Source organism: Diorhabda sublineata, chromosome 9, assembly GCF_026230105.1.
Source record: "Diorhabda sublineata isolate icDioSubl1.1 chromosome 9, icDioSubl1.1, whole genome shotgun sequence".
Lineage (NCBI taxonomy): Eukaryota > Metazoa > Arthropoda > Insecta > Coleoptera > Chrysomelidae > Diorhabda > Diorhabda sublineata.
Window position 1 is genome coordinate 23,363,278 of NC_079482.1, and position 19,663 is coordinate 23,382,940.

The following is a 19,663-nucleotide window of genomic DNA, read 5'->3' on the forward strand; positions in this document are numbered from 1 at the left end:
CATTTTTTATTTTCTATTATTATTAGAGGTATTGAAATTATTATGAAATTTCATTTATGTTTACATAATTTATAGAAAGTTCTGAATACAACTAATAATTTGGTAAATAAATCTACAAGTAGTTGATCTACTTAAAAAATTATAATACATAATACACTTTCAGATTTCAACTATTTTCGGATTTCAATATTTACATAGCTACACCAATTGAAACCCTCATTTTTAAATAAATTAAACACAAAGTCTTGAATGGCTGCAATTCGCATTTGGTGATGAAAATCTTTTGCTGGTATAATGTAAAAGATGATGGATATCGTTTCGTGATCCGCAGTTACTGTTAAAATGACCTGCGAGGTACCTGGTGCCGGGGTGGCTAGTTTATAAGGTGTTTCTTGGAGCCCCGTGGATACTCTATATGAAATTGACCAAATATGTACATCCTGGTGGTATTCAAGATGTTTGAACACGAACATCACGACGGCGATTACCTGAGAGGTACCTGGTGCCGGGGTGGCTATTTTATAAGGTGTTTCTTGGAGCTCCGTTGATAGTCTTTATGAAATTGACCGAATATGTACATCCTGTGGGTTTTCAAGATGTTTGAATACGAATAATACGACGGCGATTACCTGCGAAGTACCTGGTGCCGGGGTGGCTAGTTTATAAGGTGTTTCTTGGAGCCCCGTGGATACTCTTTATGAAATTGACCGAATATGTACATCCTGAAGTTTTCAAGATGTTTGAACACTAATATCACGACGGCGATTACCTGCGACGTACCTGGTGCCGAGGTGCCTAGTTTATAAGGTGTTTCTTGGAGCCCCGTGGATACTATTTATGAAATTGACCGAATTTGTACATCTTGGGGGTTTTGAAGATGTTTGAACACGAATATCACGACAGCAATTACCTGCAAAGTACCTGGTGCCGAGGTGGCTAGTTTATAAGGTGTTTCTTGGAGCTCCGTTGATAGTCTTTATGAAATTGACCGAATATGTACATCCTGGGGGTTTTCAAGATGTTTGAATACGAATAATACGACGGCGATTACCTGCGAAGTACCTGGTGCCGGGGTGGCTAGTTTATAAGGTGTTTCTTGGAGCCCCGTGGATACTCTTTATGAAATTGACCGAATTTGTACATCTTGGGGGTTTTCAAGATGTTTGAACACTAATATCACGACGGCGATTACCTGCGAGGTACCTGATGCCTAGGTGGCTAGTTTATAAGGTGTTTCTTGGAGCTCCGTTGATAGTCTTTATGAAATTGACCGAATATGTACATCCTGGGGGTTTTCAAGATGTTTGAATACGAATAATACGACGGCGATTACCTGCGAGGTACCTGGTGCCGGGGTGGCTAGTTTATAAGGTGTTTCTTGGAGCCCCGTGGATACTACTTATGAAATTGACCGAATTTGTACATCTTGGGGGTTTTGAAGATGTTTGAACACGAATATCACGACGGCGATTACCTGCAAAGTACCTGGTGCCGAGGTGGCTAGTTTATAAGGTATTTCTTGGAGCTCCGTTGATAGTCTTTATGAAATTGACCGAATATGTACATCCTGGGGGTTTTCAAGATGTTTGAATACGAATAATACGACGGCGATTACCTGCGAAGTACCTGGTGCCGGGGTGGCTAGTTTATAAGGTGTTTCTTGGAGCTCCGTTGATAGTCTTTATGAAATTGACCGAATATGTACATCCTGGGGGTTTTTCAAGATGTTTGAATACGAATAATACGACGGCGATTACCTGCGAGGTACCTGGTGCCGAGGTGGCTAGTTTATAAGGTGTTTCTTGGAGCTCCGTTGATACTATTTATGAAATTGACCGAATATGTACATCTTGGGGGTTTTGAAGATGTTTCAACACGAATATCACGACGGCGATTACCTGCGAGTTACCTAGTGCCGGGGTGGCTAGTTTATAAGATGTTTCTTGGAGCTCCGTGGATACTATTTATGAAATTGACCGAATATGTACATCTTGGGGGTTTTGAAGATGTTTCAACACGAATATCACGACGGCGATTACCTGCGAGGTACCTGGTGTCGGGGTGGCTAGTTTATAAGATGTTTCTTGGAGCCCCGTGGAGCCCTTGTTTCTTATTCATAATTTTTGTTCTCAAAGTTTCCTTAGAGGTTCTTCTCAATCTAATGCACTTTGATTCGTCTTACTGCTCAGAAATTCCAAGTTTTATTTCCTCGACTAGATAATAATAAAATGGATCGAATCCTTCTGGATATACATATCTTGTATAGTTATCTAGGAGGAATTGAATATGTAAATAAGGGGTGAAAATAATTTCTTCGCGGTTCGTGGTTACGCGGACCAATACCAAGAAATAGTAGATAGAATTTGGTTTCTGTAATCCAAATTGACTTGCTCTTTTCTTCCTCCCGACGCCAATGCTGGCTTCAAGGTTTTAAATTGGAAAGCTTTGACTGCAAAAGTGCAAAACAATTATTTATCATCATTTTCCATTTCAACATATCAAGTATAGACCATCGCCAAAAACTAACTAATCTCAACCTGTTGAAGCTTTCATATGTTATAAGATCGAATTCCATAAAAACCCATCTCAGTATCAAAATAAAGTTTAAGGAAAAAATAAGCAAAATTTGTAAAACATCGCGTAAATTTGAAATTTATTGTTTACATCTGATTGACCTATTCAAACACATGGTTTATTCAGTGATAATAAAAACATCCACGTTGTCCCAATTAAAAAATATATTATTTAATGTCCTACACTATATTTTTAGTCACTGAACTGATTCATTAGCAGGTCCGGAACTAGAAATATCAATAGTAATATAGAATAAATAAACTGAAATACGTTTAAATAAAAATATGAAAAAAGTTAACGTATTTAGATCGTCTCAATTTAGAGATACGAGGTTTGTCAATAAAATAAGATTCACAACGATAGTTCAAAATGAACATGTTTATTGATATTGAATAATTAATATTTGGAAAGCTTAGACTCTATTTTCCCGTTTAGATCAATGGATTTTTGCATGCGGTATACCATCTCCCTCCCAAGTGTTTTTTTTAATTCAGGAAAGAGATGGTAATCACTGGGGGTTAAGTCAGGGATGTAAGGGAGGTGTGAGATACTATTCCATCCAAAAATGTAGGTCAGTCTTTGAATTCTGTCCACTATTGACGCACATGTTGGGAGCTCCATCTTTTACAGCTACCAAGACAAGAATTAATGTTCTTGACAGCTCGATGGCGCGAGAACGGTAAGAAAATGTGCCCGGCTACACACGCCAATTCCCGCTTAACAGTGTTCCTAGCGCCCGCAGCTCTTTGGAAACCTTATTTTATGGAAACCCTCGTATAAAACCACTGTTAATTTTTAAAGTGTTAACATTATCATTTTCATAGCTGTTTTCATAGTGAATTTAATGTTGTAGATACATAACTGCCACGTATATCAAATGTTTATTCCTCGCCAATTACAAGATGATAAAAAGTAACGCAAGTTATAAAAAACAAATGATTGATTATTTTGGGCAGGGTAGTTTTACGTTGTCTTAGCGTGTACGTCACTTTTGATTTGCAATTTTTTTGTGTTTCGTAGATTCATGCGGAGTTTGAAATTGTGCGTTCGCGGTGCTAATAAACACAGATTTCTAATTACGAACGTGTTTTGAAAACGTGCTAGTTATGAATTCAAATTATAATTTTAGATGTTCATAAATCGTCCGTGGAGAAGTGTATGTTCAGAACATATTCTCAACGAAGTATGCGCATTTGAAATGTCCAGAATACATTCAGAATGTGTCCAAAGTATATACCGCGAACGGAGCTATATAAACAATTTTTTATAATAGAATTAGCAAAAATTGAAGGCTGTTCTTAGTATTTTTCACTATAAATACGGTCCTGTTATTATATAATCTCTGAAAAAATGCAACGAACGTGCTTCTATATTTTCAGCCTACGATGCTGGGTTAAAAACAAATAGTTTCTAAATGTTGCAAAATGTCAGCCCACAGATCCAAAAATATCCCCTACTACTATTGCAAAAAGAGGTCAATAATATATGTTCGCAATCTACTTTTTATCTATAACCAATTTGCTATGATTACATTTATTTTCGTTAGCCAATATAATGACGTTTTAATAAAGTAGCAACAACATTTGGCAACGTACGCAATATTATAAAATTATTATTATATATATAAATTGTACAGAAGTCTTTGCCAAATATATTATGAGCGGTTTCTTATTGGGAACGTGGCAATGAAACACCAAAATGGACTAACTTTAATATATTTTCCGAGCTTTCGATTAGTTATGTATTCATCGTCTGGGAAATAATTAATCAATATTTCTATCAACGTCAATTTGACTATTGATTTTGAAACCTATGAATTTAAAATTTTTACAAGAATTAATACAATTCAAAACCACCGAAAATCTAAATTTATTATTTCCCAGACGATAAATACATAACTATTCGGAAGCTGGGAAAATATATTAAAGTTAGTCCACTTTGGTGTTTCATTGCCACGTTCCCAATAAGAAACCGCTTATATGTATGTAATTTCTTATTTCTTCGACCTTTCGATTTATTTATGCTTCTAAATGTTCTCGATTTTAGGTCCCTTCTGATTTAAAATTAGTTTCTTTTGATAATTTTTTAAAGACAGATGAAAATTTGACGTTTCGATTTTTTATAGTCTTTATCAAAATATGGTGTTTACAAATACATTATTTTTTGTTATGAAATATTCTCTATTGTGTATAAACATTTTATTATAAGAGAAACAATTGGTTAACGTAACAATCCAATACACGACAAACTCGTGTCCAATATAACAAAACAATTTTTTTTCTAAACTATTGTAAATGTTTTTTACATAATTGGAATTTTAGTTTTCGGGTCCCTCTCGAAACATCAGAAATTTCCGACGTAGTTTGAAACTTGCGTGGTATTATTTTTTCATCGTACTACGGTCGAAAGTACCTGGCCTACACAAAAATTTTTGAAAAAAATGTATTTATTTTTCAACGTAATCTCCTTTTTTATCCATACACTTTTCCCAGCGATGTTCAATAAGTTCTATACCTCATCATCATAATTCCTTCATTGTTGGAAAATCTTTGACCAACGAGCCATTTTTTCAAGTCTCGGAATAGAAAATAATCCGAGGGGACTAAATCTGCCGATTACAGTGCATGAAGTAGCAATTCAAACTTTAATTCATTGATTTTGGCCATCGCAATAACAGATGTGTGAGCTGGTGCATTGTCTCAATGACACAACAGTTTCTTCTTAGCCAGATGCGGCCGTTTTTGCTTTATTTCTTCATACAAACGTTGCAATAAGTTCGTTGACAGTTTTTTCTTTTCCAAGATATTCATTGAACATAATCCCATGCGCAACCCAAAAAACAGACGCCATAACCTTGACTGCTGCAGATGGAACGATCTCCACGCTAATATTTCCATTTCTGTGAAGTTTATGAAACATTGTTTTCTTCTATTGGAAAGTATCCAAGTTTGATATGGAATTACGCAGTTTTTTCGTGAAAATAATATTCTTCAGATATCCTACGAAAAAATACGTTAAAAAATCGTCGGTTACTTTAATGTGACTCTTCTTCTAATATAACTGCGTTGGAAAACTTAGTTCAAGTGATGTGACACCAGCTATTTGATTTCTCTATAAATCTGAATACTCCAGTTCGTTCCAGTAGACCTTTGACAGTTTCTGTCAAAATTATAACCTTCTTCTTCGCTTCTTTGGCTTCAGAGTTGAGCAATCAAGGAATCGTCAAAATCAGTTGATGTTCATTTAAAAAATGGCCGTCGTAGGGTAAACGAATGCTTTTACCGTTAGTTTCCGTATGGTTCGTGAAGTTATTTGTTGGATTTTATACCAATTTTATTTCGAAATGGCTTTTTAAACAGTCGTATTTAAAGAAGTGCCAAACTTTCTCCCGGAAACGTGGCTTAGTTGTTTTTTTTTGTCGACTATGTAGTGTAATTATAGCAGATGCTGACCAAAGTTCTATTCAACTGATGAAAAGAGGTTAACTCCACCTAAAGCTTTAAATTTGTCCTTTTATTTGTCAGCTGCCACCAGGTTATAACCTTAAAAAGTACTCACTAATGTTTGATAAACTTGAACACAATAAAAAATTTAAGTGTTGTAAATTTTGTGTATTTCTTGAAAGCTTACTTGCAAACCGACTAAATAAACAAAAATACTTAGTTCTCGTTGTATTAATTTCAATGAAATAGATCTAAAAGTATCTATTAACATCATAAATCAAAACAACCGAACTGCAGGAATAAACAAAAAAAATTAACACGGGTACATATGAAAAAGTCGATTGTGCTTATCCCACGGCCGTCATTTTGACGTCGATTAGCTATTTGCTTAGATTATCTCGTATATGGGTTAAATTATAACCTACGTTTTTGTCGACATATTTTATTACTATCAACCTAACCCGACAAATGTTTCACTACAGTACAACACTGAATTTCGAAAATAAAACCCATCCGCATACGTCCGTATTCGTTTGTAATGCAAAATCAATCAAAAACAATGAGCAATTGGAATTCAGACCTTAGTTGATAGGACTACATGCTTTAAAGTAAAATTACACCAAATAGGATGTCATTTTTGACACATTCCATTGCTTGTCGAAGAAACTTCATTATAACTTTAATTTAACCGATAAGATAATAAGATTTTTGACAACAACATGTCAGACGCATCCAAATTTTCAGTGAATATTAGCTACTACATGCAAAAAATTTAAAATGGTAATAAATATCTCAATATAAAAGTATCAAGTAATCACACATATATATTCCTATTGTAGTCCAATACTTTTTTTCAGGTTCCCTTACCATGCCGTCCTTGTTAGAAGCCCTTGAACAGAAGTATGGTGAAAGTTCAACAGATTCCGATGGTTCTGAGGACGAAGGCATATCAGTGTCCATATTCGTGCCTTGCAAATCTCCACGTGCTATAGTTCCAGCTCTTTTAGTCCTTAACGACTGCGATATTGCCACTGCCGGAGAAAAAGATGCCTTGGTTGCCAAATGTGCGGGAGTTGAAGAACTCGATTTGGCTAAAAATAAATTACAAGAATGGCCCGAGGTATAATACACATTCGTTATTATTTTCTATACTAGTATTTCCTTTAAATAAATAAAAGATGAGGTTTTACAATCCACGAAGGATTTTTGCACCTAAGAGTTTACTTTTGAAGCTGGAAGTTTCTGATATATCTTCGAGACGTCTACAAAATCCTATTTTATCAATTTCGCTCATTTAAACCATGGTAGCTCAACTCCTATTTACGTGTCATTACCAAATTTCTTCTATCCAACGATCTATTTCTTTCTGACAAGATGATTAGACGAATTCACTTACATTGTTTAGAATATTATCGATGATTCCCATAATAAAGTTTCTGTTTTGCAGATGACTGCAACACCCAGGATAGATACCACTCTTTGTTTATCGAAAATTGATTTTGCAGCCTGATTTCTTTCTTGATCATGTTGGTTTTACTTTTTGCGTTTAATGATAATCCTATCCCCAAATATTTACAGCTACGGTGTTGATTCTCTAGCATCCTTTGGTTTTTTCTCCGAATACCATATCAACTTACTCATACTAAGTTTCCATGTTTCGTAATCTTCTTGGAATTTATCTCAGAACGTAGTTTGCAGCTAGGGTTTGGTCGTGAGCAATTGAAAGATTTCACCTTCTATTTCTAAATTCGTACTCATCCTTTTTTAACCAACGCTTTGGGCTGGTTTCATAATTCCACCACCAGCACTTTAATTAAAGGCTCCTTTAGGATAAAGGATCTTTAACTTAGTTTAACTTGTCCCATAATCGATTTGTCACACTCTGTCCTTTTCCAATACGTGTTTCTTTGGCTTGTTCTTTGGTGGCGTGCTGTTGTATTTTGTTTTCGCCAATTTAATTCTTCAATTCAATTATCTCGATTTATCGAATAATAATTTTTATCATTTTTAATCGTAAATATTGCATGTTTTTATATTTATTTCTACGACGTTCTTTGTTTTTAAAATAGATTCATTTTATAAATTTTTAGCGTTTCCGTTTTCGATTTTGTGTATCCGTTGTCGCCCATTGAAAGATGTCTTCCAAAGTGTCCTTCCTCAACTGTCTTCTCAAAGCTCTGTTGGTGGTCGTAAACGGAAACTAGTCCACGAACTACAATAAGTTTGTTCGTCGGGACTGTTCTTGGAACGGTTATCGGAAGCGTTTTTTTGCGCAATATCCGACTATGCACGGTTCTTGTAACAGTATCAAAGTATCGAAAAGACCGTCCCGGAAACGGTTCACAAACGATACTGAGTAACCGCAAGGTCATTGAAACTTAAAGCATAGTTTTAAGGGAAGTGTCTTTATACTTACACTGTGTCAAAGACGGTTTTTTGATGGGTTGGAACGAACCTTCTTCTTCTTCTTCTTACGTTAGGACTAGGTCCTGTATTTTCATCAAGGGTTTGCTAGGAGTAGTTGGGATGCTGAGGACCAGCTTTCATACCACCTTATGGGTGGTCGTCCAGGAGGTCGAGTTGTGTCTTTTCCTTTGCAATTTTTACTAACCGTTCATTTGGCATTCTGTCAACATGGTCTCTCCATTCTCTTCTGCGGCTCCTTGCCCATCTTACTACATCCTGAATATCGCACATGTCCCTTATTTCTTCATTTTTCTTCCGATCCAGTAACTTATGTCCTGTTATTGATCGGATGGATGGAACGAACCTAATGTTACGAATCCGAAGCCAAACATTGGATACAGTTTACGTTTAATGCAAAAAAGCCTTTTCGGTTGGTAAAAATTTCTAGGTCTTTGTCGATTGTATCAAAATTGAGGTGCAATCGATTGCACTTATTGTTAACAGGAAATTGGCTATTCTATTTGTCCCGAATTTGATTTCATAATAAATGAGCTCGAAATCGTTTAAAACAATCCAAGTTGTTTTTTCTATGTCGATATATTTTTCATCTTTGGATGAGTTTGAATGTAACATTTATGCCATAAGCCTTTTTTTAATCTTAAAGACCCCTGGGTCTGCTTATAATTCAAACATAACCTATCCAATGTTTTACATGGTTAAATTAAATATAAATACATATTCGACAAAACTCCTTGTAAGCCTATGTGTTGATTTGAGGATAGTCTCATGCTTCTTTTTTCAACTATGTTCCTGATAGTGCTAGACCGTGATAGGGAAAAGAATATTTAATCTTCTAAGATGGTTATTGGAGATTTTTGTATTTCAGGTTTTCGGTATCTTAGAGCAAATGCCCCGCCTTAAATTCGTAAATCTAAGTTTCAACGTCTTGTCAACACCTCTCCGTTCAGAAGTAGAACTGAATAAAGAAACAAAATGGCAGCAACTCAAAAATTTAGTTTTGAATTCAACGTACATAAGTTGGGAGAGCGTACAAGATATTTTAGACCATTTACCCAGCTTAGAGGAACTACATTTAAGCCTAAATGAATATAACGACGTTCGTCTCCACGAAAAGGAGTCGAAAAACTGTGATACTACTAAAAACGATAATGAGTCACAAGATGATGCACAGTGCTCATGTATTAGCTACAAATTAAAGCACAAACATTCTAAATTGAAGGTGCTCCATTTCAATGGGAATCCAATTGAAGAATGGAAAGAGGTAACCAAACTCGGATACGCTTTTCCTAATTTAGAGACATTAGTACTAGCAGATTGTCCCATTAAAAATTTGGATATAAATGGGGAGGAAATCGTTGGTTCAAATATGAACTACGATAGATCGGAGAGTAAATGTGAATCGTGTACTGATAGAGATTCACCACACGATAGTTTTAGAAATTTAAGAATTATTAATATGAATGCCACCAATATATCGACGTGGGACGATGTTGAGAGGCTGGCGAAATTTCCTGCTTTAGAATGTGTTCGAATTCAGGTAAGTCACTTGGGTTTACAAATTGACATAGAAATAGAACAGGGTTCAAAAAATAAAATTCTTTTTAATATGTTCATATATACGAGATTCGCATATGCGTTGAGAGATTCTGACTAACATATCAGCCATTTTGTCAATTCCCAGCTCATCTATTGCCAAAATGGCGTCCGTACTACAGAAAGTGTTGTGTTTTATATGTTAAGCTAGATACGAATTAGTTATTATGGTGTTGATTCCCTTATAGTCCCAGAGTTGGCTACATAAAACAGCATCGATAAGGTACAAGACGTTTGAACTTGGAAATTGGGGGCCCGTAATTAGTACATCACCAAACGGCATTTCTGGCACTGTACAGGTCGGACATGAAAATACCCGCCGGTTTTCCCGGGTACACGAATGAAAACTCTTGGATCGTAGGGTCCTAACCTCAAATAAGAACGCTGTAATAACGCCAGAAGTTTCGAAAAAGTCTCGCCACAATTGACCTAAAGTGTCGGAAAATTCATCCGAAAAACCTCATGTGGGACACGCGTCGAACTTTTTTACTTGACTTTTGGGGTCTTAACTAAGAATGGTGTAATAACGCCAGAAGTTTTACAGGTCGGAAAACCTCCGAAAAAAAGGAAAATCGACGTACTTGTGAAAATGAAAACTTTTCGATTTCGGCTCAAATGAAAATTATTTTTGTTGGCTTCATTGAAACTATTTGTTTGCGCTATCCAAAATTGAAAAAAAAGTCATCAGGAAACGATGAAAACTCGCTGAAATACAATCTTTTTGGGTTTCTAACTTTTTTTTTGTAAATTCATTTACAGCGCTAATTATTACCGATTTTCATGAACTATTTTTTAAAATGTATGGGGACAGTTGTATCTTTGCAAAAAGTCCTTCAATAATGTTTATCGGCTCATGGTGCCCCAAGAAACATTGAAAGGTTGAGTTGGAAAGAAAGTTTTTAATTCATTACGGCATTTTTTCCACGCAATATAATAATAAAAGGTTTCCATTTGAGCTGTTTAAACAATATATAATTAAATAAAATTTCCTAGATAGCAAATTCAAAATGCTGTGATTAGAACAAAGAATCCATTATTGATTCGCAAAGAAACTAAGGCTATGAGCGAAAACTTTTAATTGACGTAGCCTTTCACAGGTAGTAAATTACCCTCGCTGTACGATCCACCCTAAAAATTTTTATCCGAGCAGGTCAAAATTTTTGACATGGGCCTTACCATCTGACCGCGAAGAGAGAGAGAGAGAGAGAGAGAGCGCAGATGCTGTACCACTCCGCTGCTGCCAGTGTACCACGTGAAGTTTTTCGGATGAATTTCCCGACCTGCAAAACTTCTGGCACTATTACACTGCTACTAGTTGAGAGTCCGACTTTACATTCCACAAGGTTTCACTCGTGTACCATATCGGGTTTTTCGGAAGAATTTTCCGGAAGTTTCAGTCACTTTTGGTGAGGCTTTTCCAATCTCGAAAACTTCTGGCTTTATTACGGCGTTCTTATTGGAGGTTCGGACCCCACGATCCAACAGTTTTCACTCGTGTACCATATGAGGTTTTCCAGCCCATTTTTTCGCCCGGGAAAACCGACTGGCATTTTTATATCCGACCTGTACAGAGTGCCAGAATTGCTCATATAGATTGTATGTGTATAGGCAAATCATCAGATCGTCTCCGTGTGTCCTCAAGATTCTCCAAGTTCTTTGTTCAATCCAACACAATGGTCGTTTTTGTTTGGGACTACGGAACTAATTTATTACGATATGTTAGAAAACTATGTCTTCCATTCGGTGAAAACAGATTCAAATAACCTCATATATCACCAGGACGGTACACCAGACTGAAATCTTTGTGTGTACGAGTTTTCAAATGGTAGACTTCCTCAGAGATGGATCGGCGGTACTGGACCTAATGATAACGCGTTAAATTACTGGCATCTATCGAACTTTACTGTTTTTGATTTTTTAAGGGGGTTTATAAAAGACACGTTTACATGCCTATCCTCAACGTGGAAACTTCCGAGCTTTTCTCACCATCACTGATTTCAAAGATTTTCTGTCCGAAATATCTATTGTGGCTTGTTGACGGTCGTGTGGTTAGGTCGTCGCTTTGAAGTTGAATGGTCGCGGGATCAATTCAGATTGAAAAATGTGATTCTACAAATTCCTCATCATTTTAGTATGCGTTTATCTATCACCTTTATTATATTGTTTTGTAAGAATATTGTTCTATAGCTATCCACATAGACAAAAGATGATCACAATAATATTTACATAACTTTTCATCGTTTTCTTTAATAACACTGTAAATTCCTTGGTTTCTATATTTACTTTTATTATTAAATCTAATTCAACTATCAGATTTATATAAAATTTTGAAAAGTTACATAAGAAATATGAAGGAAACTTATAGTAGCCATAGTCAAACCACCCTTATGAGTTTATACGAGGGTTGTTAGTTAAGTTTTCAGATATCAAATCTGACATTGCCTCCATAAAGTTTGACATTTTTTAACAATGAACGTACTCAGGACGTTTTGTTAAACGAGTGCTCTTTGAGTTGTTAACACATACTTGAAACATTCGTGGTGGTCAAAAAATGGAATTGGATCACATTTCGTGCGATGAATTTCTATGACTTGCGACGTGGATAAAACCAAGAGCAGTGTGCCAATCAAACGACTTTTAGTGATGAAGCATCATATCGATCAACTGTATTTCGCTGGTTTTCCGAATTCAATCGTGGTCGCACTTCGCTACAGGATAAATTTCGTGAGGATCATCCGAAATCGTCTGTTGTTCCCGAATGTGGCATACCATCAGATTGAGGTATATTTGGGCATTAGTTCCACTGGCATACATTCAATTTGGCACGAACATTTGGTTGGCACAAAGATTTTTTCGAGTTGGATACCGCATAACTTGACCATCGCTCAAAAAAGCTCGTGTCTATTGATGCAAAGAAATGTTTTATCGTGGTGTTTCAAAAGACGTCAATAAGATCATGACTGACGACGAATAATGGATCCATATATATGAACCCGAAACTAAACAGAACCGACTGTATGGGGTCTGTCATGATGACTTAAATTCAACAAAAGTTGTTGGCGCACGAATCACCTGGAAGCAAAAGGTTTTTTCGGAGTAACTGGACACGTTACCACCGTTCCATTAGTGCAACGTAGAATGGTCAATTCCGAATGGTACATCAGCATTTGTATGTCGAGAAGAATTTATAAAATTAGGAAACCATCATTTCAAACAAAAACTTTTTTGAATTGATGGTTAATCCTCCGTATAATATGTACAGTGTGGCAACCAAAGATTTCTTCTTATTCCAGTAATGGAAAATGGAAAAACGCTTCGACTATTGGTTCAAACGCATGCAAAAGTGTGTCGATTTCAATGGAGAATATTTAGAAAAATAATAAATATTTGTTTTTATTTGTGTATTTTGAAACTTAAGTAGCAACCCTCGTAAAATTTATACAAATTTTACTTCTAACTAATTACTGAAAATTATTTTTTAGGCTTGTCCGTTATGGGAAAGCAATGAATACACTGAACATGAACGGAGACAATTACTTATCGCAAGGCTTCCAAACGTAAAAATGTTGAATGGCGGTGGAAAAATCACTGCTGAAGAAAGGGAAGATGCCGAAAGGGCATTTATTCGATACTATATGGACAAACCCGAAAGCGATCAACCTGAAAGGTAAACTTTTATTCAAAACATTCAACAATTATGACTTTTTGGAGGCTGGATTTATTTTAATAAATATATAAAGTCTTCCAAATGAATTGTAAAGCATCCAAATCAATCATTGGAAATATTAGATCGACATTTATCAGTCGAAACTGCCGTCAAAAACTGATAATGGGGCCCCGCAGTTTCATAATTCCTTTTTACGATGCCAGACAATCAATCTAGCGAAACGATAACAAAAATAATAAATCCATGGTCAACGAACCCCAGACAATGAATCATGAAATTGTTTTTCGACTTCTTTCACCGAAATGATATATTGTGGAGATTTTTAGCTATTGAATAACTGTGCGTCTAGAGGGCGCCCTAGACGGGCGGGATAAAAAACGAGTAGTGCGTTGGGTCTTTAGATATCTTGTCTATGCATCTCCCAAAACACGTTTCTGTCACTATTTTAGTATTTGTGTAGTAACGGTTTGAATCGAACGTGTCTCCGACTGAATGCTATAAATTGTTGCAAAAGGCCTATAAGGACAATTCTCTATCTCCTGCGCGTGTTTTGACCGGTGTAAGCCCTGTAAGACAGACTATCAACCAGACTTACTATTTGTCAGTGTTGGCAACACTGCGAGAACGAGTTCGAAAAAACGTCCCGATTTTGCTCTAGGACAACGCACCTGTCCATAACGCGCTATCTGTGAAGTAGTATTTGGCCAGTAAGCGTGTACTCCATTGTTCAAACACCCGTCGTACTCACCAAATTTATCACCGTACGACTTTTTTGTTTCCGAAGATAAAACATGCTTTGAAAGGGACCCGATTTTAGTCGATGGAAGTGGTGAAACAAAAAAACAGAAGGGCTCCTAAAGACACTCACCAAAGAAGACAATGACAAAACAAAAAACCCAAATGGTTGCTGAGTTAGTCGGTATATTAATTCGCAATGACAACTGACGAACTGGTTTGTCTCGGTATCGATTTTTGGGAAAACTGTTGTAATTTTGAATGATATTTACACTACATTATGAAAATATGACAAAATTAGGCTTTCCAAGATTTTGGACGTGTTTGTTTTTAAAGTTTTTTAGAGGTTTAATAGCTATTTACGTTCACAAGTCCGGGAAGTGATTCAGTACGGTACGAAATAGATGTTTATGGACGAGGCGACGAGGGAGCCGAGTCAAGAATACCTAATCGAGTATCGTAATAATAACTTTCACGGACGTATAAGTATAAGAAGTTGAAACAATTGAAACGGCCCAGTCAAAAACTATTTACTGGTGAAAATTATCGCATTAATTGGCATTGTCGGAGGTTATCGAAGGGAAGACATTTACAATTTAAAAGTAGACGATGTTGAGGATACCGGTTCTGAGTTATTGGTTCGTATTAATCACCCAAAAACACATGTTCGACAGGTTTTTAATGTGATCAACTGCAATGCAGTGCAATATTTGGATGTGTAAAAGAAAATATAAAAATTTGCGAAAACACCTTTCACTAAAAGCACTTTTGGTAGACTACAGACAAGGAAAATGCATAGGTCAAAATGCTGGAATACACACTGTTGACGGGGCACCTAAAAAAATTACTCAATCTTGAGCATCCAGAAAAGTACAACGGACATTGCTTCAAAAGGACGCTGTTGACTCACGCTGAGGCTGATATCGATGTTTTAAAACGGCGTGGTTGATGGTGGATGAAGAGTTCATGAGAGGCTGAAAAATATGTGGAAGAATCCGTCGAGAGCAAAAAGAAAATAACAAGAATGATACAAGAGGGTGAAACTTTTGTACAATAAAAAAGTAGATCCGGTAATTCCTCCAATAAATGTTTCTGGTGACAGTAGTTGCACCATTACTGTTAACATTCAAAAATAAGAATAAAAGTTTAGTTATATATGTTAATTGTTTTTTTATTTCTAATTATTTCAGTCTAAGATGTTAACGAAGACTATATTTACATCTTTTTCTTTTATCCAGATACTTCGAACTCATTCAAATCCACGGTAAATTGGATCCTTTGGTGAATGTCGACTTGAAACCGGAAAAAAGAGTCAAAGTCAATTTTATATGTGGTGATGTAAGCGAAATGAGATCATTGGATCTATTTAGAACCGTATGGGACTTGAAGGTGAAATTAGAAGGATTCGCTGGATTTTCCGCTTCTAAAATGAGACTTTTTTATGTCGACCAGGATTTGCGAGATATACAGGTATATAAAAAATACGATGAATTATTTTAATTTGAATTGATATTCTTCAAATTAGTTAAATTCATAACTCGAACGTAACGTTGTCTTCTTAATGTTATAAATGGCATCAAAACGATAAACTTTTGCACATTTTTTTTATTTTTTTTTAAAGCTAAACTCGCATGGGGTTTAAATCTGGTAAGAAAGTCGGATATTGATAGGCTTTAAGCGACTAAAAAGCAACTTGGGATGCAGAACTTTGTCATGTTGAAGAAGACCCTGTAGACTCTGAGAAGAAAACAGAGCTCCATTGTCCAATTAAAGTCGTTTCAAGCTCGGTGCGCTGGGTTAAAATTGGAAACAGTAACTGTCCTTTTTGGCTCAAGGTTAACTGCCTCGAGTCTTCATTTGACTAGATAGCCACCCACAGCTACTCCTCGCGTTTCTATGAGGACTCTTGTTGGGGGGACGCAATAGATCCTTTGGGTCGAAGTGTATATGACACCTAAATATCTACATACACACAAATATTAATTCAATGTCGTTTAATTACACTATCCTTAATTATTATATTGGTGTTTTTATATGATACAACAATTTTTGTTTCAGGGGCCGGAGTTGATGAAATTTCCCAACAAGCGATTATACAGTTATAATATTCGTAATGGAGATGAAATAATAATAGACTGTAAAAAGAAACCTAGTGAATCTAAGTGAATAACTTGAAATTAAGCTGTGGTTTAAAACCAAATGAGATTGTGTTTATTAATCAAATATCGATTAAATAGACCTTAACTTGAAAGACTTGACAATATTCTAAATCTGAAAGCCGAAAATGAGTAAAAACGACAAGGCTTTAACTGAATTTCAATATGATTCTGTAAAAATTGGAATAATAAACTCGATAACAATCCATAAACTTTTCAGATAACCCTTGTATAGGGACAACTGGTTGATTAAAATTGAAAAAATATTTTCTAGAATATTCACTTTTCAATTTGATATTTCCGGTTTCTATTTTTTCTGAAAACTTAATTGAAGAGAATTTGATTTATCCTGTAAAGAATTTACTAACTGGGTTAGTCAAAACTGTTGCATATTGTTAATCCTTTTGTGTTCCAACATTAAAGTTTACCATTGTGTATATGTAAAAAAAGGTCACTAATTAAAATTGATTATTTTGATAGAAGGATATTAGTATAATTTGGTTTCATAACAGATTTTGTACAAGGTGTTGGTATATAGTTCATGCAGTGTTCATTTTTTATTAAAAAGATAGCAGTGATGCAATCAATCGTCCTACTGAATTGGTACCGCATAGGAAACTTTTTTATATGCATTTTAAGGTTAAAAAATGCTGTAAAATCGTTGGGAATAATTTTTTTCGTTCGTAAAATGAATTTTACTCAAAGATAAAGAATTATTAAGGTTAACAAAATCAAAACGGCTATAAAAGAATGATCAGGACTAAAATTGCAAAATGATATCGAACATTTGATTCTATTTGTCACTAATTTTCCTATTATGTATGATATGGGTAGTTTCCAGTTCTAGTCAACTTTTTTAATCGAAATTGTCAAGTACGAGGATGATCCCAAAAGTACCCATCCTAACGAAGAAAACACAAAAATTTTTGGAAACATATATTTATTTTTTTATAATAAAAATCGTCAATCTCCTCAAAATAACCATTAACTGCGTACATCACCTCTTCATTGGTGGAAGATGTTTGATCACCGAGTCTGGGAACAGAAAATAATCCGAAGAGACTAAATTTGGCGAATAGGGTGCATGAGGTAGCAAATCAAACTTCAATTCATTAATTTTGGCAATTGCAATAACAGATGTGTGAGCTGGAGTTGTCTTTATGAAACATTTCATTATTTACCAAATGCAGCCGTTTTTGATTGATTTCTTCGCTCAAACGTTGCAATAAATTCGCATAATACTAGTCGTCGATAGTTTTTCCTTTCTCAAGTTAGTCAATGAAAATTATACCACGCCCTTCCCTAAAAATCGACACCATGACCTTGCCTACAAATGTAACGGTCTTTGCCTTCTTTGGAGTCGGTTTTTCCCTTTTCAGTCCATTGTTTTGTTTCGTGTGTAAAGTGATGGACCCACGTTTCTTCCATGATTAAGAAACGACGCAAAAATTCGATTTTATTTCCGTAAAAAATTGTCAAACATTCGGTGGAAACATTTTTACGACGCTGTTATTGTTCCATTGTGAGCAAAATATTTTACTGTTGATAACGAAGTAGCAGTCTCACCCAGAGAAGAATCTAGTTCAGATTTCATATTGATTGGGCTAAAGCATTTCAAATAAAAGTATTGTATCACATAACGATAACCAATTTCACTGAAAACGTTCACTATTGATGGCTGCCAAACAAATATTAAACAACGTGACGTCTTCTAACTTGAACATATGCTGTATAGATTGTGTACTTTCTAATACAAGCAACTACCGCCATCTATAGATCGGGTCGGGTACTTCAGGGACCGTCCTCGTATAATTATTGTCAGGTATTCACTGACCACTTTTTTTTGTTCATTCCACTTAGCTTTGTTGTTTTCATTTTTATACCGGTCACAAAATATTAAATGAAATTTGCCGTTAGGTATTTGTTTAAATTACTTATGGAATTTTTGTTGGAGGCAGCCATGATGATAACAAAATGAACCATTAATATTGACTGAATTCATTACCAATTTGGAGTGTGACTATTTTCAAAAATAAAAAAAATTTTGGCGGCACCTCATTAGAAAGTAATTCCAAATTTATGTTTTATAGTACATCCAGATAGTGAGTTTCCCTATTAAAAAAGCCCCACACCTTCAGAATTTTTCAACATACCTCCACCAGAATTGAAGTATATCAACTTTTTTATCCTTCTGTCGACTGTGAATGGAACCAGCATGTGACAGATAACTTTTCCAAAACCCTCTCTACATGATAAGAATTTCTTAAGGTGGAATAAGACGTGAAAATCGCCGAGAGCAAGATCATGGTTGTAGGATGGATGATTAAATAACTTCAATCCATATTTTGTTAAAACGGCTGCTGTGTATCGAGCACAACACATTAAACGCTTTTTGTTTTGCACGTCGCAATGTCTTATCACCTACCGAAGATCACTCGAGAAGGAATAACAGATTCCCTTTCAGATCATTGCTAGCATGTTACGGTACGAGGACCTGTTCTACATGTGCAATTGACACACCTAATTACATAAGAGGAAAAACCAACCAACTTGTGGTTGTAGTTCTTTTTCCGATTTAGGTTCCTGGTGGTGGTTGTAATTTTGTCAATATTATCTATCTTTGCAATATTTTTTATCTCATGCTACTTCGTTTCTTATTTATGCCCCAATAATTTCTCAGTCATGTGTATTTTATCCTCAATTAACCGTTCTACTTATTTTACTTTTTTCAGTTCATTATCAAATGCAGTGGAAAATAATTATTGTTTTTAAGACACACAAAGAATGTAAAAACGATTTTGGTGTTGCTCTAAACTTTAAAAATTTGGTGATGTTCATAAAGGAATGAATAACTGTGATATATGTTATAAAAATTTTGGGAATAACTATACCGATCAATTTTGCTTTGAAAATTAAAACAAAAATGAGATAATTACCAACAATATGATTAAACCTAATGTAAATATTGAATAATTTTAAGGCAGCTTTAAGCTATTTTCAATGAAAATTATATAATGTTAAAAATATTGGTGCCAATAAAAAATATATATGCTGTTTGTTTTTTCTTT

At 35.3% G+C, this 19,663-nt stretch overlaps 1 protein-coding gene across 1 annotated transcript in view; it reads left to right on the plus strand.

The window, feature by feature from the left end:
- The window catches only part of LOC130448682 (tubulin-specific chaperone cofactor E-like protein), a 28,923-nt gene extending 9,276 nt beyond the window's left edge, over positions 1–19,647 (plus strand). Inside the window, exons 2-6 of the mRNA XM_056786153.1 lie at positions 6,875–7,137; positions 9,310–9,981; positions 13,520–13,704; positions 15,678–15,909; positions 16,498–19,647. Coding sequence (XP_056642131.1) covers positions 6,886–7,137; positions 9,310–9,981; positions 13,520–13,704; positions 15,678–15,909; positions 16,498–16,605 — 1,449 coding nt within the window. The 5' untranslated portion in view covers positions 6,875–6,885 and the 3' untranslated portion in view covers positions 16,606–19,647. The remainder of the gene's footprint in view (positions 1–6,874; positions 7,138–9,309; positions 9,982–13,519; positions 13,705–15,677; positions 15,910–16,497) is intronic.
- Positions 19,648–19,663: the final 16 nt, after the last annotated feature.